The sequence below is a fragment of the Doryrhamphus excisus genome, linkage group LG12 (genome assembly GCF_037039965.1).
Source record: "Doryrhamphus excisus strain RoL-2023G ecotype Guam linkage group LG12, RoL_Dexc_Guam_v1.1, whole genome shotgun sequence".
NCBI classification, from domain to species: domain Eukaryota; kingdom Metazoa; phylum Chordata; class Actinopteri; order Syngnathiformes; family Syngnathidae; genus Doryrhamphus; species Doryrhamphus excisus.
In genome coordinates this window covers 11,976,965-12,003,235 of record NC_136368.1, presented here as the reverse complement: position 1 = coordinate 12,003,235, position 26,271 = coordinate 11,976,965, and the positions used below count along the sequence as shown (strand labels likewise).

The following is a 26,271-nucleotide window of genomic DNA, read 5'->3' as shown; positions in this document are numbered from 1 at the left end:
AGCTGTGGGCAGTGACTCTCCCTTGACTGAAAACCATACAGTTTTATGTAAATAACATTACTTATACTAAAGTAAAAGCAAGCAGGAAATTGATGATAGACGAAAATCAAACACCTGTTCCTTAAAACTGGGTGTTATAATTTTAGAGCTCCCAGAGTATCCCATGTAAGAATCTGGAGATCAGATGCGTTACTTTGTATTCTACGTGGGCAGCCATAAAAATACCTGGGGATCACGCTGATTGTGAATCTGTCACACCCACAGGCTATGAATCACAGTGATTGCTGCATCAATAATATAACATCCATTAGTGAATGGCTAGCAGCAGCAAATGAGTATTGTGCCTCCACTATAAGTTCCTCTCATTTCTGTGACCTCTGCCAGGGACTCCAGCACAGACAAAACAATGTTGAGATGTGGAGAGAGGCAAGATAAAAGCAAGATGAGACAAAAGCTGAAGAGCAGGAGGCACAGTTGTGGAGAAGGTATGGTTTGTTCAGTATAGGTATAAGACCGTCTTCAGTTCGGAGCAAGAAAATATATATTTGGATTGGTCAAACCCTTGAACAAATGACAGTGACATCAGTTGTAACAAAGTATTTTGGAAAGATCATATAAACTTGGAATTTCAGAAACATAGAAAACAGTAGATGGGTGGGCGGATTTTGATAAAGTTCTATTCTGTCAGCATTTGGCTGAAGCAAAGACTGTATTAGCACAAGGTTACTCACAGTTGCTGATGACTCCACCCAGTGGATCTCCTTTGAAGTCAAACTCAATGTCCATATACTTTCCCTGTGGATCACAAAACATCACATACAGCTGAACACCAAGACTCGAACATACTTCCCTAAAATGCTACGAAGATTTAAATATTTTTCCTACAGCAAAATTTTTAAAAGCCTAATTTTTAAGTCAACCTGCGTCACAGAACAGATTGCGTTCTACTTTGGAGTAGGGCCTGACAGATTCCATCATTTTATAAAATTTTAACAATTGACACCAAAGTTTTTCTCCACTCGTTTTTTTGCTCCCGTTGTGCCTTAGTTTGGAGGGTCCACTGTAATGTACGTGATGGGAACTAAGTAATAAACAAAGTTACAGATAGAGTCCCATATGTCAATCATAATAACACTATTAAATTATGAATCGTTGCAAAGTAACGTCAAACCTCAACCAATTTTATAGGTATGAAAAAATACTCCAGGTTCCTTCTGTTCCTCCATTTGAAACTTTGAAGATAAGCAAGAGATCCATCTGTCTCTGATGTATTAATAACTGTTGGTCTGTCACAGAGTCCAAGCAAACTCAATGAGCAGGTCACACTCAGTAAAAAGGAAAAAAGATGCTGTGATCCGTGGGTGCCTGATGAACTGTATCAATCAGGATGTCATGAGGACCTTGTGTGAAGGTTTATGTCAAGGTTACCTAAATATAAACAGATCAAGGCCGTAATCCTTTATAATACAATTCTAGTCTGAGTCTAAGCATGGGCACGATTTAGGTACTATGCAGATTAGTGATTCAACGGGATGTGTAGACTGAAACACAATTATAACGCGGTGTTTTGGAGTTCAATAATATCGAGCGATTCTCACTAAGTAATTGATGAGATGAATAATCCACAGATACAGTAAATATATTTACTAAACATGCAAAAGCAGCGTGATTTGATAGGGTGGCATGCCAAAAATGGGGTAAAACAACCCAGCTCCATCCACAAGCTACCAATGACTTGTTAGGACATTGGTACTGGTCATAACAATTTGCAGAACTGTTGGACAAAGATTTACGTACTCAACATTAACGCTAGACATGCCATTCCATAACCCGTAAACTAGTTATTCTTTGCAATTTTGGTGTTCCTATGAGCTTCACATTGTCAAAACTAGTATACATTAGTATGAAAACAATGAAACAGAATGGACACGAACACCAACCAACCAACATACTTTTTCCACAAACATGAATGAATGAATTCCAGGTGAAAACAATGCACTGTATCTGTATTTATATCATTTGCCAAACGGGGGCACTTACAAATCTAGAGGAGTTGTCATTTCTCACTGTCTTGGCGTTTCCGAAAGCTGAAAAAGATAAAAAATAAAATAAAAATAATAAAAAGTTAGTGAGTGTATTGACTAAAAGCAATAAAATAAAAATAGTGCAGTCCAATAATGCAAAATTACTGCAAAATACTACAAACACACTGCTCAACTTTGGTTTATGGCATATTAACAATCCTTAATGTAGGACTTCAACCAGCTCGATGGCAAATAGTCCCATCATTCAGCATGAATAAAGCAGTTGGGCTTATCAAAGTTGGATAGCACCGAACCTTGCCACACTTGCCTCATTCATTAATTCATTCATTTTCTATCGCTTATCCTCACGAGGATCACGGGGTCAGTGCTGGAGCCTATCCCAGCTGTCTTCGGGCGAGAGGCGAAGTACACCCTGGACTGGTCGCCAGCCAATCACAGGGCACATATACTAGATAAACAACCATTCACACTCACATTCATACCTATGGACAATTTGGAGTCACCAATTAACCTAGCATGTTTTTGGAATGTGGGAGGAAACCGGAGTACCCGGAGAAAACCCACGCATGCACGGGGAGGACATGCAAACTCCACACAGAGATGGCCGAGGGTGGAATTGAACTGAACTAGCACTGAGGCCTGCATGCTAACCAATCGACCGCCGTGCAATGCTTCAAAATAATAATTGTACTTCAAGTAAGAACATATATACACTTTTATATAGCCGTGGACTGTCATTTATCTTTTTGATCATAAAATACAGCGTAAATGAGCATATTTCACACAGTGGCAAATGGTGATTAATCATGATTAATGAATTTGAAAAATGATTGATTACAATTTTTTATTATTTGACAGCTCTTGTTATTGTAGATTACGGCACTGAAAATGTTTTAGCGAGTAATTAAATCATTGACTGCTAAAGACATCGATATACGGGGGTGTCGTGCCGTTCGTGATGCCGTTGTTGTTTGAACATGCACATGCACATGCACATGCACATGCGCACACATTAATGTGCGCACACACGCAAACCGCTTTGTACAGTTTATGTTCAGATGATGGATTCAATTTGTGGTACTGAGTGCAGCCTTGCTTGTAACAGGAGGTGAGCTGATCAATAATGTTTTTGTTGAAAAAAACTGAGCCATAAGTAAACATCAGCAAACTCAACTGGCCTTTCAGCGCAATCAAGACAGCCGAAAATTGACTACAACAGTGTTCTTGAGCATGCTAAAGTATCTGCTCCTGTGAAAGCAACTGTAATAAATAAACAGGTCTTTTTTTTTATTTATTTCAGTTACATTGAATTATTTCAATCATTCATTCATTTTCTACCGCTTTTCCTCATGAGGGTCGCCGGGGTTGCGGGAGCCTATCCCAGCTGTCTTCAGGCGTGAGGCGGGGACAATTAATTCTTAATTGAATTCAATGTTTTTGTGACTGTATTTTATGTCCATGGTTTTGGTGTATAGTGTGAGTGTTAAGTGTTAATTTAGGTATATTTCAACTTACATTGGAACAGAACTGGATCAGCAGTTTTTGCACCAGCTCTTTCAATAACCAACACAAATTCTACTTTAAACACGATGGACAAAGCATATAGTACACATCACACACAATTGCGTAGATTAGTGTATGCTTAAAAATGGCTAGAATGCCTGTGAAAGAGAACATGCAAAAGATAGCACAAAGAAAATTTGCAAGACATGAAAATGGTTGAAAGGTAACATATATAATATTCTGGAAAGGTGAGAGAGACAGAGTACACAGATGCATTGCGTGAAACAGGATAACTGTGCCCCCACCCCCGCCCTGTAAAGAATTAAGCGGGAGCTAAACGCTTGCAGATGTGAAGGGTCTCTGAAGCGACAAAACAGGCATACAGCCCCATCATTCATGGGCATTTCCTGTCAGACACATTTCCTCCTTCTTCAATTATTTGTCTATTTCTTATGGTTTAATGTGTGGCACTATCATGAACATTGAAAATATTGACAAGTCAAAAATAGGTCTAGGAGTTTTTTGTTGTACCATTACACAATGTGTTCTGATTTGGATGAAACACACAGACAGAAACAGAGGCACAAGACTGAGCTCATAGGCCACTTTACTCACCTTCCAACACAGGATTGGACTGCAGTAGCTGTTCTTTGACCTTATTCACTTCCTGGCCCTTCCCACACACCGCCGCCACATATGACATCACCAGCTTACTGGCCTCTGGAGACAACATCAAAAAGATAAAAATCAAGTCAAAACTGTCGCCAGACATGACTTATCCTTCACTCTCATCATTCCCCCCACTAAAATCCCCTCGACATCATCCCTCTGACACACATCAGGGAAGGGTGTGCAAAAGACACAAAACCAATTTTCTGCTGAGTGTGACCATTATTGCATCATGTTGTCATTAAAACTACTGGCTCCAGTGAGACCACAGCTGATGCAGGGGAGAAATGAAATTTTATTTGTACATACGGAGATGATGCAAGTTCTCTTAAGAATGAAAGCAGGTCTTTTGAAGGGGTACTTGCACTCTCAAAAGCAACTAGCATCATGTGCTGTTCCAAACAAGTGTCAGGCCTAGACCACAGCTGGCATCAACATCAACTCCCCTGTCCAGTAAGAGGAAGGTGACCCAGATCTGATGATGTGTGTGATGTGCCAAGGACAGATAGGAAGGAGCTTGAGAGTGGTTGCTGGTACAGATTGCTAACAATCCTGGCAGATCCTCAAAACCTGAGCCAAAGTAGAGGATAGTGGGCAAATAGTGCAGCAGCCAAAAAAGGGATCATCATCAGCATCATCTGATTTCAGAGTAATGTGGTACATGCTTCAGGAATTACTGGCATGGGTGCTATCATCATCTTGCGCAGACATTTCTCTTACTTGTTGTCATTTGATAATACTCACGGGCTAATGTGGACACCAACAGAACTCTGAGCAAGACATCAGCATCGATGACCCATATTTATGGGACAAGTCTGTTTCTGATGGCCTTGTTCCACGACAAAGCTTTCAGGGTGACGTGATTAGTGAAATCCAAACTGATATTCATAATTTAGCTAGTCTGCACCTTGGCAGTGGCTTTTTCAACATGCATGCAAGTTAAAGCACCCAAATAAAAGTCAACACGTCATGTTTTGGACTTCAAATACAGTAAAGTCTCGTTATATCGATATCGGTTAAAACGAATTACTACTTATTACGATACTATTTTCATTTCCTGGCAAATTTCTAGTCTTTTATGATATAATTAGCTCTGTTAGTACGATACACGGTTATTATGATAATCCGGTTACTAGGATGCCCTTTTCATCTCCCGCCAGCCAATTTGGTCTGCTTATATCGATACAAAAGCAGCTTAAATCAATCTTTGCTTAAGGATTTCAATACCAAAAAAGAACACGGCGAACGGCTGCTTCCAGTCAACTTTATTTTTCACACTTCCACCACCAGAGTGCAGCACACACAGCGGAAAACACCCGTCCCTCGCGCCTACCCCTCCGGGTGGCAACACCTTCCCTATCGATAGTTCCGGGGTGAATTATGTCCCGGTAACCGGTAATCACTACAGCGTAAGTTTATTTTTATTTACTGTAGTACAAAATTTATTGTAGTACAAAAGCATGCTAGATACGCAATCCATGAACTCAAGGAGAAAATTATATGCCATATCAAAGATCCGCCCACTTTTAATGCAGTTCGGCGCAGGATCGGATATATGGATAGTCCGGTTATATCGGTATTTTTTCCGACTCCCGAGAATATCGATATAACGAGACTTTACTGTACTTCGTTTGACAAACATGTTCGGTTCTTGTACACAGGTTTGGTTATTGTACAGTCTGTAATACACATTATTTCACAGCACCACATCCGTCATTTATATGCTTTTGTGTGCATTTTGAATGATTTTCTAAATATATAACAAAAATTATTCGATATTAAAACTGTTTTATGTACGGTTCAGTACCGTTCCACTGTACTGTCGGGGTATAAAGACCCTTGGGACTATGATTGCAATAAGGTCTGTCTAACTACTATAGTTATTTGTTCCATCTAATTTATTACATTACAACAAATACCACAGATTTCATGGGTGTTGAACTGGCAATGAGAAAGATGTTACACAAATGTGTGCTAGTTGTAATTAAATATTGTACACATCCGCATAGATGGCAGACAGCCGTAGTGCAAGCTGTTGCATTTCTGTAAGCTGCAGAATTCTAAAATCATGATGTACTCCAATAAGTCTGACAATTCAGTGAAAAGCATTTTATACATGAGGTAATGGATCTTTGCCATCAACATACTGTGTAATGAGTATAATGAGACACTCAGTTCACAAGACGGTATACGGATAAGACAAGATTTTCACATTACTGTTAAGAAAAGTACAATGAAAAATGATAAACATACTACAATCCACTACTTTAATTTTTATTACATTACCTTTCATTGCTCGTCACAAGACTACACTCTTTTACACTGTGTATAGAAGCAGCCCTGTATAATTCACATACTAACATGTCATTCTTGAAAAACGCCATTGAGTTGCCTTACAATGTAGATTTCATCTGCAGCGTCTCCTGCATAGCAACCCTTATCCAGTTCTCTTTGAGCAGGTTTTGACTAGGCCATGGGCAAACCGTTGCAAAGCATCACAAACAAGACAAGATGATAAGACACATTTTTCTCTATGCATGTACCAGCCAATTACTGGCCAACTTGGATTCAAGCCATTCTGTTGCTACATTTATCTTTTTGTCTTCAATATATATGTATAATCAAGAACCTTCTGTTAACTCAAATATTTCCCTGGAAAGTTAACACAATACAAATTATGAAAATAATATTCAAATTGGTTCTTACCGGTTTTCCCAGCTCCACTCTCCCCTGTAATAAGAATGCACTGATCCTTGTCTTGGTCTCTGAGTGACCGGTAGGCCTCGTCTGCCAAAGCATAACTGGGGGGCAGAAGGTAAAACTCATTAGATTTAGTTGGTAGCATGCAATAAGCACTTTGACTGAAAACACAAAAACGTTCCTTTTATACATAAACAGTTTGTGGAAGCAATAATGATTAGCATTAGCATTATTTTGAGATTCAGAAAAGCCACATTTTCTGGCAAGGTGTAGAATGAGAGAGGTTCTGAGAAATGTCACATGCTGCGTCAGGCTGCATGCCGTCTAACCTAATCAGGAGCATGTGGCCATATTGGAAAATTAGAACACATCTGTAAGAGAGTGGAAATTTTGGATTTAGCTCTAATTGACCTTTCCTGTGTTGTTCTTCAAAACTAACAATCTGCAACACGACAACCACATCATCAGAGAAGAAATCACACATTCATACAACTGATTTCAGGAATCACTTCATGACCATGAATCTCATTAAGAAATATTATGACCACAAGTATATTCCTGTCAAAATTCTCACACTGCAAAATTGCGTGATTTGGTTTGAAAAAAGTTGCGAGTGAAATGCTTCATAAATTGATTGATAAATTAATCCACCCAAAACCAAATTGTGAAAACAAAATCGGCTGAGACGAGACTGTCTCAGACAATGATGAGAGGGAACCTGGTATGTTTGATGGCAAAATTGCCCAGCTGTTCAATTCAGATACAGAGGATGAGGGCTTTGATGGATTTGTGGGAGAAGACTAATAAAAAATACAGAGAGTGCATTGTTAAATAGTAGAATAAAGTTCAACTAAACTAAAGGTTTTGCTTCTGTTGCCTTTTTGGTAGACATGCCGAAGCATCTCAATAGGATTCAGGTAAGGACTTTGACTATGCCACTTCAAAGTCTTATTTCTGTTTTACATCAGCCATTAAGAGGCTGCTGGTGTGTTTTGGATCATTGTACTGCTGCAGACACTAACAGACAGCCTGACATTCTCAATCAGGATTTTTTTGTAGACAGCAGAATTCATGGTTCCATTCATCACAGCAAGTCGTCCAGGTCCTGAAGTGGGAAAACAGCCCCAGACCATGAAATTACCAACACCATATTGAAATGTGTTTATGAAAGCAAACATTGCTCTGGTTTCTGCTCTCATTGGCGCATTTGTGGCAATTTCAAAAATTTTGTGCAATTGAGTCAACATTTTCTGAACCAAATGATTCACCTAGAAAGATAAAAATAAATGAGGGCAATACTCTTGGCTATGGCAGTTCATGGATAACTTAATGCAACGTCTCTTCTGAAGAGTGTGTGGTTGGATATCAGAGCCAAAAGTGGTGAGACACTGATGTTCACTTCACTTCACTGACAGATTTTTTAAAATACATTTTCAGATGAAGTAATTTTGCCAAGTACACTTTTTGATGATGTACAGATGACAGTAGATCAGATGCATTAGATTTATAGTGCCGTACGAACAAGGCCTGAGTTGCATTGGGAAGAAATCAAAATTGTACGGTTCAAACTTGCATGAAAAAAAATCATATATGTGCAAAACTTTAGAATTGACCTGCAGTCTCCAAAGTGACAATTTAGGTTTGCTAAACTAAAACATATTTCTCCAAAGCTCATCAGTTTGCACTTCATGTATGGACACAACTTGACACAGTACAGGAAGTGACTGCTGTAAAGCACAGTGTGCCAGATGTCTGCTTCATGAAAACCCTTTTGTCGCCTGACTTGATTCAAACAATGAGCAACCCATCACACAATTATCCTGCCCTAGGGGGAATTGTGGGCTGGTGCAATGACTTTACCAGCAGAAGAAAGACTGTGGGGTCCCATGCTGGAGACGTTTCCTAGTGAGACACAGTATATATGCAGTATAATTGCATACATAAAATGAGTTAACATTATAATTTTACTACTGGTATTGTCCCAATACATTTGAACCCTTATCTAGACAGCCCTCAACTGGGTGACTGAAGTGGACATAGTTGGCTGTCAACATTGAAATCAAAACCCCTATTTACTTCTGACTTTCATCAGAAACATAACCAGGTTGGGCAGGATTTTGAACCTACAGTAGTTTGTTGACATTGTTCCCTCCATTTGTGCATTTCTGTATTTTGATTCTTCTGTTTCATGTGATATTGGTTGCGATGGGAATAGTGGTTCTGAGTTGTCATACCAGGATTGGGTTATGAGGGATTAGTTTCACAGTATGTTATGTAATGTAATAATGTAGCCAGACAGGTATTTCTTTACATTGAACCCATTGAAGGTAAAGTGGATAATGTTCACTTGACAATGACAGAATCATGTTGCCTTGTACTGTGTAACAGTAAGTGTAAAGACCACCTCAAATGTGAATTTGAAAATGACTGGGCACCACGATCATCATCAAACATGGCAGAAGTAGTGAAGGCGGCAAAATCCCACAGGTCTCCTAAACTTTATAAAGTTGGGACTGTGGGGTAGAGATGCGGACGAGGCCTCAGCCCATAAGTTGAGCTTGGCACATCCCATTCGGGTCCGATTCCAGCCAAAGATTGCGATTTACACGTGGCAGCGGTGAAGAAAAAGCCACAACAGCATGACATCAGCGACAGAAAATGGTTCAGGCAGTTCTCAAATAACCTCTAGTTACTACGGTTCATGAGGGATCTGCTGAATGTACTTACAGGAAACATTTTGCATACTTTCCAAATATGTATCATTAGAAATATACGTATAATATATATATATATGTTTCTCGATCCCTAAAATTGACAACTATAGTTCAGGGCTTTACACTCTAGTCAGTGGTTTCTATTTTGAGTTGGGAGCAGTACAGTAGTACAGTAGACTGTGATCTCTGTGTGATCAGGCTTCCCTGCAAGGCCTCAGGAAATCCGCCTAGCTCTGCAGCAACAGCCAAGGAAACGTCTTCCTAAAGACCAGGTGGATGAGAAGACTTATCTCAGACGTACACATTCACATACAGTACACACACGGTACACACACTGGCAGTCAAGTCAGTGTGGGTGGCCAGAGTACACATGAACACCAAAGACATGTGGTTTTAACAGATGTATCCCAGATGTGAATAGTTATGACAATGCGTTGTAAAACAGGTGGTAAGGAGAACACTGGAACATGGGTTACAGAATAGAGCAGAAAGGCGTAGTCACGAGTACCCTGACTTCAAAATTAAAAGCTATATGAGGTGGTACTACTGCCTCACATCCCTACTTTATTTCCCATCTGTGGTTGACAAAGACTACAGCTAAACTACTAATAGATACTTCCTAACTCATACATAAAACCACAGGGGGTTGATGGGTAGAAATCAGACCTTTAATTTAGTTGAATGCAGGGCAATTTTCACACAGGTCAAAGAAAGAAATGTCTAAAAAAAAAAAAAAAAAGTACATTAGGCATAGCAAAATAACCAGAAGGCTTGCATGGATCATTTAAGGCAAAAACAAAAATCACAAAATGTGATTAAATGCCTACTAGCCATGATATTCCATACAGTAATAAATGCTACACCATGTGGTTGAAACCAAATCTCCCTTGGGGGAAAATACAAAGTCACATGAGTGGAGCCTTAAGGAGGAAAATGATATTTCAGGACCAAAGTATTTTATTTTATGATTGGACAATGTTTTTTGAATTACTAAGCTTCTCTATTCTGCCATTGAATAAACACATTTGGTTTGGTGGCTAATGGTTTAAAAAAGCTGAAAAGCACACAGTTATTTTCAGCCTTCTTCAGCTTTGCTGTTGCATTTAAAAAGGACATTTTATTTGGTGGTAGGGCCAGTATTAAAAAAATAGACGAATAAATACACAAACATAATTTGATAGCTATAGATTAATCCCTCGGTTACCACGGTTATTGTATTTTCAACACCATAAGGCGCACCGGATTATGAGGCACATGCTAAAACATGCGTTCTACACTAAAAAAATAATACTGTTATGCCATCATATTTGAATGGATTGTGGATGCTTGGGCTAAGGCAGTGGTTCCCAAACTTTTGGAGATGAAAAAGCGGAGTCAGGGGGTTCAGAGATGAGTTTTCCCTTGGTGTAGGATTATTGTTCCTGTTGTGAGATTATTCAAATCTGCAATAAAAGCCTGTTGCTTTTTAAATCTGGCGTTTGTGGCTCACCAAAAATTACAGTAACATTACTGCCACCTAGTAACAAGTTTAGAATGCTACATATCATTTCACAGCATCTTTGAATATGTCTTTCTGAATGCCATATATACAGTGCATCCGGAAAGTATTCACAGCGCTTCACTTTTTCTACATTTTGTCATGTTACAGCCTCATTCCAAACTGAATTAAATTAATCTCTTACCTCAAAATTCTACACAAAATACTCCATTATGACAATGTGAAAAAGTTTTTTTTTGACATGTTTTGAATTTATTAAAAATAGAAAACAAAAAAATCACATTTACATAAGTATTCACAGCCTTTGCCATGAAGCTCAAAATTGAGCTCAGGTGCATCTTTTTTCCACTGATCATCCTTGAGATCTTTCTACAGCTTAATTGGAGTCCACCTGCAGTAAATTCAGTTGATTGGACATGATTTGGAAATATAATAACTGTCTATATAAGGTCCCACAGTTGACTGTGCATGTCAGAGCACAAACACCAAGCATGAAGTCAAAAGAACTGTCTGTAGACCTGCGAGACAGGATTGTCTTGAGGCACAAATCTGGGGAAGGATACAGAAAAATTTCTGCTGCTTTGAAGGTCCCAATGAGCACAGTGGCCTCCATTATTCGTAAATGGAAGACGTTTGGAACCACCAGGACTAGAGCTGGCCGGCCTTCTAAACTGAGTGATCGGGGAAGAAGGGCCTTAGTCAGGGAGGTGACCAAGGCCCCGATGGTCACTCTGTCAGAGCTCCAGCGTTCCTCTGTAGAGAGAGGAGAGCCTTCCAGAAGGACAACCATCTCTGCAGCAATCCACCAATCAGGCCTGTATGGTAGAGTGGCCAGACGAAAGCCACTCCTTAGTAAAAGGAACATGGCAGCCCGTCTGGAATTTGCCAAAAAGCACCTGAATGACTCTCAGACCATGAGAAACAAAATTCTCTGGTCTGATGAGACAAAGATTGAACTCTTTGGTGTGAATGCCAGGCGCCATGGAGGAAACCAGGCACTGCTCATCACCAGGCCAATACCATCCCTACAGTGAAGCATGGTGGTGGCAGCATCATGCTGTGGGGATGTTTTTCAGCAGCAGGAACTGGCAGACTAGTCAAGATAGAAGGAAAAATGAATGCAGCAATATATAGAGATATCCTGGATGAAAACCTGCTCCAGAGCGCTCTTGACCTCAGTAGACTGGTCATGTACCTTGACCATATAGACAGTAGACATTAGCACACAGCCAAGATCTCAAAAGATTGGCTTCAGAACCACTCCGTGAATGTCCTGGAGTGGCCCAGCCAGAGTCCAGACTTGAATCCGATCGAACATCTCTGGAGAGATCTGAAAATGGCTGTGCACAGACGTCTCCCATCCAACCTGATGGAGCTTGAGACTTATTGCAAAGAAGAATGGGCAAAACTGCCTAAAGATAGGTGTGCTAAACTTGTGGGATCATATTCAAAAAGACTTGAGGCTGTAATTGCTGCCAAAGGTGGATCAACAAAGTATTAAGCAAAGGCTGTGAATACTTATGTAAATGTGATTTTTTTGTTTTCGATTTTTAATAAATTCAAAACATGTCAAAAAAACCTTTTTTCACATTGTCATAATGGAGTATTTTGTGTAGAATTTTGAGGTAAGAGATTAATTTAATTCAGTTTGGAATGAGGCTGTAACATGACAAAATGTAGAAAAAGTGAAGCGCTGTGAATACTTTCAGGATGCACTGTATGTGTGTGTGTGTGTGTGTATATATATATATATATATATATATATATATATATATACACACACACATTCAAGTCAGGTCAGTGTGAGCCTGTGGCTCATTGTGAGTCTGGACAAGATAAATGTTTTTCTACATAGCCACATTTCCAACGGCTATAGAAACCTCTGCTCACATTAATCACTCCCCAACCCGTTTCACAGCTTGCTGAAGTTTAATTTGACAAATCACATGCTACCCGACGATGACACTGCAAGGGCTGTTCTGACAGTCAATTCCATCTTCTATCAGTTTGCAAATCAAACAAAATGACTTCATTTATTTACTCTTTGTACTTGCCCAACTAGTACATAGACAAATTCAAATTATAGCTGGCCTATGTTGTTTTCCAACTCTCACCTAATAACACCTAATAACACCTACGGTACATTCATAGACAACACTGGAAATGTGTCATTTGTTATGGAGACATTGCTACATCACTATAAAATGAAAATCAAAAATGAACCTTGACATTTGACAACATAATATCTGAATATTTTCGACATTTTCATGATATTTTGTTGTTTTATACACCATAATTCCTTGGAGAATGACCAGGATCTGTGTGACTGTGTGAGGACGCTCCACTGTGCTTCATGCTACTGTATGTGCTCCACTGTGGGTATGACGTCTGACCAGAGGCGTGCTTGCTGTACTGTGCCAAATTCAACGTAATTAAAAAAATCAATTAGTTACCGGCTGCACAGTAGAGAGTGGATAGCGCACAGGCCAAAAGCTAGGAGACCCGGGATCGATTTCGTGAGTTTTCATGTTCTCCCCGTGCGTGTGTCCTTATTTTAAGCATGTCCTTATTTTGTGCCACGAATACCAACGTGTCAACTACGTACATCAGGCTTCGCAGCTCTCTGTCTAACTTCCTTGTACATTTGTAGTAGAAATTGTCGTGTAAATAATTGTGACTTGAAAACCTCGCTGGACACAGCGAATCGGGTGTTTTCAGTAGATGATTTTTCCACTGTCGCAACGGGGACCATATATTCGCAATGTGATAAGGTTGCTTTTCCTTTCATGAGTAACACGACATCGCACACATTCCTCGTATTGGAATGGCAAGTTTCAAGGTGGTGAAAATTATTTTTTTTATGATCTGCATTCTATGTATCACCATATTACGCAGTTACTGCTTACTGGCGACTTCTTCCACCTCAGACGTGCTAGCGAGTTGAGGCTTCTGCTCCTCCCCTCCTTCCTCCTGCATGCTGGCCTACAGCGCAAATCCAGCAATACGGTTGGTTTTGATATCGTCCTTCATGTAAATAGCGACATTTTCAAAATACCAATATATCGGCCAGCCGCAGTATGGAACTTTTTTCAAACCGCAAAAAATAAAATAAAAAAAAACAAAAAAAAACTACCCAAAACGTTCCCGTGTGGACAGGGACTTAGTCTGAACCAACACTGAACAAATATTGCTGCTACAAGTGCTAATCTGACATAATGATTGCTGCCAAAAAGTACATACATTGAAACCACAGATTTTGTTTGATGTTAGCACAGCAGGTGGATATAAAAACAGTGTGCTTGCATGAAGCCACCAAGTACAAAATTGCTACTCTGTCCCCTTTAATACATGTGCATTTCATCCTTGAGCTGCAGATGTGGGTGGAAAGGGACAAGCTTGTTCTTTTGCAATTACTCCTCTGCAGGCTTGCTGATCTCAACATCACGCCAACACATCTACCCACCTGAGTCAAAGTGCCATTTCAGAAAGAGCCCACTTGAATCTACCTACAAACAGGTTTGGTGCTAAAACAGTGATTATATAAACCTGCTGAAAAAATGAGCAAAACACAGCACATGGTGTGAATATACACTGAGTGAAACAGAAACTTACATATGTGTATATCTATTAGCATCTATCTGGACTAACTGATCCTGATCCTACAGAGCAATAGCAGTTGGGACATTTTTCAGAATAAATGCATTTCCTTTATCTAAACTAAAACTTATTTCAATGCATAATTTTGACACGGAATATAAAGTATTGAGGAATAATTGTCCCTACAAAACAAATTGGGCTGCCAATCAAAATAATTTCTATTGGAATTAACTGGGGCTGCACGGCGGTCGAGTGGTTAGCGCACAGGCCACACAGCTAGGAGACTCGAGTTCGATTCCACCCTTGTGCATCTTTGTGTGGAGTTTTCATGTTCTCCCTGTGTATACGTGGGTTTTCTCCGGGTACTCCGGCTTCCTCCCACCTTCCAAAAATATGCATGCTAGGTTAATTGGTGAATCCAAATTGTCTGTATGTATGAATGTGGTGTGAATGGTTGTGTGTCTATATGTGCCCTGTGATTGGCTGGCGACCAGTCCAGGGTGTACCCCGCCTCTCACCCAAAGACAGCTGGGATAGGCAGCACGCTTGGGACCCTTGAGATGATAAGCGGTGGAAAATTAATGAATGAATAATGGAATTAACTGTTGTATTAACTGTTGTGGCAACAGTTATCGCAATTAATCTTGTTTGGTTATGTTCTGTTCAACTTGTATTTTTTGCATTACACTAATGCCGGCACAGACAATTTTACGTGCTTTAAACAAATGGTTGTTTTATTTGACCGCTAAGAATAAAGACTTAAACAGTAGGCTACTACATTCAAATATATCCTGAGAGCCAACAGTGCAGACTCTGGTTCAACAAACAAATTCTAACTCTAATTCTAACACAAAATAATGTCCAAATAAATGTCCACTTCTTTAAAGAAGTTCAACAAAAATCTTTCCAAAATGATATTGGGAACAGTGCACACCGGACGAATCGGCTTACTGCTATGGCAACTGGGATCACATAAAGAATAAATATAGATAGATTTGTTCTTGTCAATAGAACCATCTGGCAGGATGTTAAAGCTAATTCCCATTCATAAAGACTCTTTTCTTATAGCCATGTCTGTCCTCAGGGTGTGTGTTTGCATCACTTCCTGTTTCTCCAAACTACAGGAATACAATAAGTGCTTTTTTTAAACAGTTAACGCATTAACTTTGGGAGCACCAATAATAAAATTACTGGTACTTTAAGCACCAGTACAAGACAAACCCAGGTCAGTAAATGTAGTGTAGAAACTAAATCTACTAAAGCCATAAACACAGGTTATGATGGAAAACAAAGCAGAATAATCAGTGTGCATTCATGGTTCCTTACTAGAATATTTACTATTTCAATTGCATACTTGGTAAGACGCCTTAAAGGACTGCCAGGGGTCCATTGTGACAATGAGGGCCTGAAATTTGACACCAATGTGCCAAATCCTATATATTACAGCTTACTCATGCATGGCTAAACTTACTTTAGGAACTTAAATAGAAGACGACTATGCTTGTAGTAAGGAAAGCCGGTAGTCCATGCTTAACGTTAACCTTACACAGTTAAGGTGTAAATGAAATAGATACACGCTTTTTTGCAAGAGTTACATTTCATCGGTGTATGATAAAACTCAGAGTAATTGCCATCAAATATCTATTTTTGACACACAGCTAATTCCTACACCTCTAAATCATCCGGCTAGCTTGAAGTTGACATTCTCCTCTAATTACGAGTGACTGCTGGATTATGAAATTAGGGCAGTCTGCTGCGTCATCCCGACTAGCTGTCGAAGAAGGCAAACAATGTCAACATAATCCACATTGCTTGCCTGTTGTAATTAAAATAACGACTTTCAATTGTATAGCGACTGTGTTCAGGTTTTGATGCTGGATTTTTTTTATATTAAGGTCCACCTTTGTATCTCAATAATTATGGTGCGTTCAAGAAAGGTCAAAGTACGAAATCTCAATGTTTTACGAAAAATACTACTCTAAAAATGTGTGTTTTTTGTTTGTTTTTTTTACAGTGGTACATTTTTGCTGTACATTTTACCTTATGTCCATGCATTTTACTGACTTATGGTGAATGACATGCATTTTGCCAAAAAAAACAAACAAAAAAATGCAAATGATCATGGCTATGCACCTTTTGTATCACTAACATTTATTGTTTATTGTAACTGGGGAAAAAATGTGGTTCGGTGCTCTTTTCACATTTTCACATTGTAAGAATTGTTAGATACTAATATGCAAACACCAAGTCAGAGTAAGTGAAATCGTTATGCATCACAGCTGAAAGATGGAACAGATGCGCAAACCTTGACGACCAACCACTCGTGTGACGTAACTGACAGAAAGAATTGGGGATCACAATACCACATCAAACATTTGGGAGCTACGTATATGATGCTACTCTAGAGACCACACAACCGTGAGTCAGTCGCAAACTAAACGGTTTGAAATTAACTTTTAGAGACGGTTCCTGCTTGGGATTTATTTGTTGTTGAACTTTGTTCATGTGTGTAGACTAAAAAGTATATGAATAAACATTTGTTACAATATATGCTTTTCCCATTAGTATTCATTTTACACATTTACAATAGCAAAAGAGCTGGAAGTAGTGAACCAGACCATAATAAGAACAAGTTATCAGATACGAATCAGTTGTCAGGCTGTGCTGAGCCTTGGTCACTGAGGTTTCCACTTTTCCTGTAAAAGTGCTGTCCATTGCATCTAATCCTTTGGCTTTTTGTGGTGAAACAACGTTTGCTCCACACGTGAGTGCCAGTGTTTATTTGCTAATTTGACTAGTAAACAAATGCTGGAAAGATGAATGGTCCCTTGAGAGTCGATGTGGCTGGGCAGGAGGGAAGTCAAACATTTTTAATGAATTATGTTTCTAAAAAGGTAAGTCCATTTATAGGAACTTATTATAATGCATTATAATGTGGAAGAGTTAGTGACACTGCTGCATTGGGAAATGTGTTTCTGGTTTACACCACTGTGTTATTTACTTTAGTGTGTGGGGGCACTTTATTTGAAAAGAAATGTGAAAGGTCTGAGCAATTATCAGTTGTTTGTTATGTAGTGTTTCTGCCAGTCAATAAGATGATAAAATCAGCACATGGCAGCAGGCTTGTTTACAATAGAAGATAATTCTACAACCTTGTTTCTGTAACATTTTTTTAAACAAAAATAATCATTTTGTCATTTTAGTTGTAAGATGTACATGTTTACATGTACATATCACCAAATGCACATGTTTAGAAGCTATGAAAAGTAGCATGCAGATTTCCAGATAATTCCATCGGGCATTTTTCTGCAAGTCTGAGCATGTCGAGGGGATGGGAATATACCGTGAACTACTTCACTTTTAGAAACCATACCAATTATTTTTCTAACCTTTTCTGAGTAACTGATTTTAAGTTACGAAAGTACCAGATGAAGATAAACTATATAAAATGAAAGATAATGTTCTGTTACAGTACTGGTAATTTAAGCCCCACATCAGTCACTCGGTAAAGCAATCAGCTGCAATTCAGTCACGCAAAACAATGGCTTGTGGAAAACAAACATAAATAGTGTTGCATGGCAAAGGCCAAAATGACATAATGAATAACTGTCGATATACACTGCGACTGTTTTTAGCATTAGAGCTAAGCCCAGATGGCCCAATTGGAGGATAAAGATCAATTTATGTAGCGTATTGAATGTTTAAAAACATTTTTTGAGCTGGTTACATGCCGCAGCTTTATTTAAAGTCATTGCTCCTCTGCACAAGATAAAGAGCAGGCCAGAACTAGTAAACGCGACCACGCAGAAAGAGAAATGGCATTGCTGTTTTATGTAAGGCTATTTAATTTGCTTGTCTTAGCACACCATAATGGTAGGGCAGGAGTATCCTAATTTTTACACATAGGGCTGCATAAGAAAAGGATGTGGGGGGCCAGTTTGACATTTATTTCTTGTAAAAAAAAAAAGGTCACAAAAAAATCACTTCAATTCTAATATGGCAAATGTTTGCTTTTTTTTATTTTTATTTATACAACGTCCCACGGGCTGATATAAAATATAATAAGAAAATAGTCAGTAATAAGAATTCAACAGAAGTAAGTGTGCCAAATGATAATGTTAATTTCATTTCAATTCAACAGGAATGCAGAGGTGACAATCCACATCAAATTATAGGGATAAATCAAGAACTGATTGAAATCACCAAAATGAACTCAGCTTAGTACTATTCAAGGTTTTTATTGTATGCGAATTGACACACAAAGGAAAAGTGATTAAAACACGAGTTGGGAAGGTTTGTCTTGCTTGGGTAAAAAAAGCAAAAGCCTGCTTTTGTCTGGGAAGCACGTGCCTACTCTGGGACAGGGGGTATTCCCCTCCGCCCAATCCGTCTCTGGAGAGTTGCAGGCCAGAGACAAAGCAGGCTAATTGACGAGTCTTGGCTTTGTTTTGTCTTGGCAGTCTCATGGCAATTCTGGCTTAGGGTTGCCAATAAACAGATGGTCAGCCAAGATGCTGAATGGCCAGCACAAGCTCCCTCCTGACTCTACATACTCTCTACAAGGGCAAGTGCCCTTCTGATTCTGCCCCCCACCCCATTACAGACTGCATGCACTTGGATTTTTGGACTTACAGTGGCTACTACTAATAGACAATAACTCCTGAATTAAAGCTTTTATGAAGTATTTTAGTCAATAATCACTCTTCACAACCATGACAAAAATAACCAGGTGGAAAAAAAACTTGGAAAATAAATCAGAGTAGTGTGGGAGGGGCACTCACATGTGTGGACTAAGTTCATAGAAGTTTCTGTTGCGATACTCCTCCACTTTTTCTGGGGTGTAGATCAGCATCGACTTGTAGGGGTTCACGGAGATCACCACACTCCCAATATATGTCTGCAGGGAAGGAGTAAACAGCTGGTAAGAATGTGTGCCTTTTTAAAAACACTTGGCTTCAAATTGTTGTTTGTTAAGAAGCACGGGGCGGAATTTTCGGCTTTTCCCAGCTGGGGATTCCTAATACAGTGTCCAGGCTTGCATTGCCTCAAGTGAAACTGAAGATACTTTAATGAAATCTGATACTTTGTGTGGCACTTTTATTCAACTTAATTTAGAAGTCAGTTTCTACATTTATTTTGTTATCCACAATAGCCTCTGCCCCCACAGGGTCCAGACACATACATATTTTTTTTTGGTACGTCCTTTGTGTTTCAATCCTCGTAGATGCTTGACCTTATGTTGTTTATTATTATGTACAGACATGGCAAACAATGTTGGCATGCCTTCTCCAGTCACCCCGTTTCCATCCCTAGTTTGTGGAAGGCCTCATTGGTGGCATCATATACAGTATAACTCCAATATTCTTTACTTCTTTGGCGTTTGTCTCCCTTCTTCCTCTTTTGGAGTTAATGTGGGTTGGTAAACTGGCTCAACAACAAAGTAATTAAAAAAAAGGTGGTAAGGTTGCCAACTTCCGTAAATCAGGGACACATTGTTGGCAAGGCCAACCAATCAGACTTTTTTGCATTTAATTGTGTGAAACAAACATACTAGTTGACACAAACATGAAGTTAATTTAGTTTTTTAATTTAATTAATTTGCTTCTTTGTTTTAAAGACAACATTTCACTATGGAAAAATTGATAACTACCACCACAGACAGTGGAGCCAGGCAAACGTGTAAACCAGGGGTGCTCACACTTTTTCAGCATGCGAGCTACTTTTAAAATGACCGAGTCAAAATGATCTACCCAGTACAAAAATGCAAAACATCTATTTATTTTCAAATGTATTGAGGACTATTTGTACGTACAATGTATGTTGATGTACCTTACATAACCAAATGAGCCAATATTGCAAAACACACATAATTAACTATTAACATTTTTTGTAATTACCAGGCAAACGCACTTCGAAAAAGACATTGTGAAAAAAAAAAGTCCACCTCCCATTCCGTATGGAAGTGATATGTTTTTGCCTTTTTACTTGGTCCAGCTCCTTCACTCATTTTAGTGACCATAAACTTTAGCGAGGGCTTAAAATCTGACGCAATTCGCCGACTAGCTTAGCACTTTGCATTGTTGTTTACGCATGACCGGTGACCTAAAGGTCAAAATTTAGTTGTCATCTGATTGGTTGTCCTGTATGTCAGTCAAGTAACGGGGATGAATGATAGGCTGACATCGTAAGTTCTGCTACATTTAGAGACGTTGTTTGATTTGATTGGTCACCCGAAGGGCAACATTCAGTTGTCATCTGAATGGCTGCGCTGTATATCAATCAAGTGACGGCATTGATGCTAGGATATTTTTTTAATGTCACGCCGCGATCGACCAGTACCACCTCCGCGATCGACCGGTAGATCGCGATCGACTTAATGAGCACCCCTGGTGTAAACGAAGATGGTAGAATAGTTGAATTAGAATGCACACACTGGCATCATAAGGCTTAGACTGTGACAAACTCATCAATTGACTTGCACATGCACAAGTAGATAAAAAATCTACACTTGCAATGTCTCATATTTTAGTCACAAAGGGCGGCATTTAGTCGCTGTCTGGAGCTCTGAGATGGTGCGGTAAATGGGTAATTAGCCACTATGTGAGTGCAAAAATCGGAAGACTGCTCACTAATATGCGCATGATGACAAAAGATAAGGCTTTTGCCTCACTTCTGCCATGAGAGAGTGCGTTAGCCTTGACACAAAACTGCTGATGTGTTATCAGCAGTCCCACTAACATACAAAGAAAAACAGATATCCCATTATCCCACACAAAGCAAACATCAACTGAAATAAAGCACAAACAGGAACTCGTGCGCTTCTATGTTTTGCATCTCTTAAGTAAAACCTTACATAACGTCAACACCAGGTCTGAGCAATCCAACACTTCAGCTGAGAACATAACCAGCCATCAACTCCATCCTCCTCCTACGCTCAAAACAGTCTAGATAGCACTTTCACACATCAACCTGAAAAATTGGCTTTACTGTCCATGGTAATGGCTGTTGCGTAACCCACTCCAAAAGAGTGTAGCATGGCCTTGCCTGTGGCAACAACCTCCCACAGCCTCTCATTCAACATCACGTAGAAGGAAGCGTTGGGCCTTTTCAAGTGCAGAGGGCTGCAACAAAGGAATATATTGATTCCAATCTAAACAATGTTAAATGCTGATGAGGGTTTCTTAAAAATGTCAAAATCACATGCACGCACACAAAAATGAAAAGTGCATCTAACTTATCCTATTTCAGCGGGACCTTGGTTTTTAACAGTTTTTGCCCACTGTCTAAGTTACCGTTCGTCTAAACATTTACATTAAAAAAAACTAGTGCATTTGCCAGCGTATAATTTTGTGGACTCAAGTACCCATGGATTGGTGACTAACTCTTGTCATATTAATACACTGTGTGAATCTACGTAACTGTGGCCGTACAGTGGCTTACAAAACATGCCTGTTGCCATGCTCTCAACTGCCACCTGTAAGTCATTGTCCCCCAGCTCCATCACCCTTCTATGATGTGATCGCCAGTTGGCTCTGTAGTTATTTGCTAACTAACACAGCTACAACATAAGTCTGTTTTCTTTTGAGTACTTCTGCAAAATAAAATCATGGAATGAGAGAACGTTGTAAGTACTTATCAAAGCTGCAATGCCAGCACTTTGATAAGAAAGATGAGAAACACTAATGTAGTAAAACAAAGGTGTTGTCCGTGTGGCTCTTCCTTTTCCCCCTCCCTCTGCTCATCAATGTTAAATGTTCATTTATCAATTTCCTTGGTCATTCATATATATTATGCATTGTTTTTCTGCATGTGACAGTATAATTATTCTCCATAAAATGTGTTTTGTTTTGGTATTTGTGGGGGTCTGGAATGGATTCATTGCATAAGAAACCATGTAAGGTTTCTTATGGGAAACGATAAAGACCGACCCTTTGGAGAATAACCGAGGTACCACTGCATTTATTTAACAACATTGTTTAAAAAAACACAATATCATACATGAGAGAGGGGCCACACGACGTCCTAGTGGTTAGCATGTTGGCCTTACAGTCACTTTTATTTTGAGAAACTTGAGCTCTGGTTTCCCAGACTCCAGATAAATTGCTTTTACCTCATAAATCTTTCTACTAAAATAGTTTTTCAAATAGAAAAATAGGAACAATTACCAGGGAGTGATGTACTGTATATTTAACTTTTCCTACAACATCTAGGTCTTAACTTCTAAAATCAGAAGCTCTGACTTTCTCGTTCCAGAGACCTCGGAACTTTAGCAATATACAAACATCAGCTGAACTCAGGAAATGAGCTGTGTCTTAAGACAATATCTAGTGCACTGCTATGGCTATCATTGCTGCATGAGTTGACAGCATCCCCTGGGCACTGTGAGCCAACAGCAACCGGAGTAGAGCTGTAATCATAACAGCTGATGTCTAGAACAGCCAGACAGTCTGACCATGAAGCTCAGTCCCCATTATGACACAAGAATAGTTTAGTAAACCTTTGCTTAGAGAAGGTCAGTCACAGACATTGTAAAGGGCAAATGAACAAGATGTAGTGGGTTGGAAACCGCCACCAATTAATCAATGACATCATTCAAGCTTCCTTTGTCAATATGAACCCCACGTCCAGAATGTCATGCCTCATTTAAAATGCATCATCTCCATCCTCCCCGTTTCTTGGAGAGGTGATTTATTTATTACTGGGTTTCTGTGGGATCTGCATTATTCCTAGTTTGAAGAAGAGCATAAAAGAAAGAGATCTTTTCTCTGAAAGAAATGGAAATATCAGGCCAATGTTTTCCAAACTTTTTACGCAGCCTCCCCCAGGAGTAGAAGGTACATGACTTCAGGTCCAATGTCTGAAGGGGTACTTGACAGTAAAAAGTTTGGGAACCACTGACTTACAGTACCTCTGGAGTCCACTTGAGGAAGGGACAAAGTTCTAAAAACCCACTTGTTCAATAACACTTACATATATCTCATTGTGGTCAAAACGTTTCCTCAGGTTCTCAATGAAGGAGTCTTCAGACAAGGGCTCCAGGAGGACCATGTCACCGACCCCAATCATGTTGTCCAGAAGTGATTTAGTTTTCACCTCCATTTTGGCTGCCGGTGTCCTCCCTGCAAAAAAATAAGGATATTTGTCAAACTCAAACAGGCTCTGCAATAAACTAAAAGAAAGGTATGGCTAGCTTTACCTTTCGTGAATTTTTGTAAGGTCTTAGACGCAAATTAAAAAAATACGTAAAACATATTCAGAAAATATAACCCTTGAGCAGCTAACTTTTGTTTGTCTTTGACTTGCAAAACAATGCATTCACGTAGGAGTGGATTAATGGTTGCAAACGATGTAATACATAAGGCACACCTTCATGTGGCACACATGAAGCATGTGCATAACGGCCATCATACAATGAAGTGGAATTACTTCTGCGAGTCATTTTGAAGTAAAAGACCAAAAAAAACAGGAGAATGCAACTAGAAAATACTGCTTGGCGTTCTCTGCTGGCTTGCAAGAATGGCTTATAAATATTTACATAACCAGAACATTGTACTCTGCTTTTGGGTGTCTGCTCAGATGTAAAAAGTTCCAATTTGTGTGTCTTATAGATCAAAGAAGAAGGTCGTAATGTCTAATGTTACCAAACTTCTTGCTTGATGCAGCATTGACAGTTGGATCCAGTAAAAGCTAGGCTAGGCTGGAGAGTACTTGTACAAAGACAATGCTGGAGCTAGCAGTTTTCACTTCTGTGTTGCTCCCAAAAGCCTTTGGGACAATAATCCCACCGCTATAGGACAGGAGATAAAAGAGGGGCCTAGCATACATTCATCGCCATGATACGGGGCTTTGCTCAACCACAAACGCAAATGTTTACTGCTGTGACAGACCTCTCACACCAGGCCAACACATGAGGCCATGTAACCATCACCATTGTTCACCGCTGTCAAAATACAGAATTTCTGTTTTCTCTGGAAGTGAAGTCAACACATCACTGTTTTGGATACACTTCTTAATAAGCATCTTAATAAGCAGCATTTGTAATTCAAAAAGATATCGGAGACAGTTGAGTTGGCACTCTGAAAAATGTAAAAAAAAGAAAATGCAAACAGTCAGTCTTGTGCAGGTGATAAAACCACTCTACTCAACCCAAAAACCCTCAATACTTTCCAATGCATAACTCTGTTTCAGCTGTAAAACAAGCCGTAACTTAGAAACAGACCAAGTTCTTGGGGAAAAAAAATTGGCTCCCTGTGTAGGCTTCCTCTTCACTTTTTCCCTGGCTTCTGTTCCCCTCCAGGGCCTAATGTCATTAGCCCATAAGAAAGCTGACTGAAATAGATAGGCAAGAGTGAATTAATTACTGTTTTTTTTCCCCCAAATGAAACTGCATAATATACAAACCGAAGCAACTGCTGACACATGTGGATTGCTGTGTCATAATGGTTGAGAGATCAGTTTATGAAATCATTGTTATACATAAATCATGTAAATCATTGAAGTTTGTATCAGACTAGAGTGAAACGGCATCTGCATGCCTCGTCTGCCCCCTCACCTCCTCTCATCACTGTATTCAGAAACGTCAATAAAAGATGAAAGGATTATTGATGAAAACCAAGGTTCCATTGTATGTACACATAGAAGCTGAAAATGTTCAATGTCTTGGACCTAAACCATGAAAGAGTTCAAGAGGGGTCAGAGAACACACATGCACAACCATCAAGGTGGCCATTCTGGTTGGCAAGAGGTGGCTTCCGTCTGACACGTACAGTCAGCATCCACCACAGATCTGGACTTGGCTTGTACACAGCCAGTAGCACAATCCCATTAATAAGAGTTGCCACCTGCTGCTAAATTCTAACTGTTGGACTTATTCCAAAGAGGGAGAAGAGAAGACCTGGCCGTCTTGATTAAACTCAGGGGATTATTATTGCAGAGTGGTCAAAGGGTGCTCAAGTGCACAGTACGACTGTGTGCACAGGCACATACTCAACATGTTATTTATTTTACTTTTCATTTGACAAAACGTGGAAGAAAAATGCTCTCTGCTGAGTTACACATCTTGGTTATATTTTTACAGTTATTTTTACCCACTCAGAGTTCCCAAAAAGCTTCTAAAATATACTTTCAAAGAGCACCGTTGCCAAGATTACACACATCCATGAAGCAGTCAGTTGTGAGCACGACACTGTCGGGTGTTAAAATTACAGCAGCAGACAGCATGAGGATGTGACGGAGAAAATGTGTCGGAAGACCCGTCTACTCTACCCCGTGTGAGTGAGTGCTCCGTTGACTTCCACAATGGCGGCCTGTTCGTTTTCCTGTATAAATGTCAAAGAGACAATGACCGGTCTTCTGCAGAATGTTTTTTCAGGAATGAATACTTATATATTAGTCGTATATTCAGGTCACTTCGGTAATCTCAACTCTAAATTACTGAGTGAAGCAAAGTCACTCATAGAAAATAATGTATTGTCAGGCAGATCGATTGATCAATATCCTTCATTTCAGGATAGGATAGGATCGGTTTAGAAACCGATCTTACCCT

At 39.5% G+C, this 26,271-nt stretch overlaps 1 protein-coding gene across 6 annotated transcripts in view; it reads right to left on the bottom strand.

The window, feature by feature from the left end:
• Positions 1-26,271, bottom strand: part of myo1b (myosin IB) — a 58,343-nt gene that overhangs the window by 27,496 nt on the left and 4,576 nt on the right. For all 6 annotated transcript variants that reach the window (XM_058082230.2, XM_058082232.2, XM_058082231.2 and 3 more), the window contains exons 2-7: positions 23,697-23,845; positions 19,508-19,623; positions 6,924-7,018; positions 4,164-4,268; positions 2,041-2,087; positions 732-795 (exon numbers count right to left, since the gene is read on the bottom strand). In XM_058082230.2, the coding sequence (XP_057938213.2) occupies positions 732-795; positions 2,041-2,087; positions 4,164-4,268; positions 6,924-7,018; positions 19,508-19,623; positions 23,697-23,825 (556 nt within the window). In that variant the 5' untranslated portion in view covers positions 23,826-23,845. The remainder of the gene's footprint in view (positions 1-731; positions 796-2,040; positions 2,088-4,163; positions 4,269-6,923; positions 7,019-19,507; positions 19,624-23,696; positions 23,846-26,271) is intronic.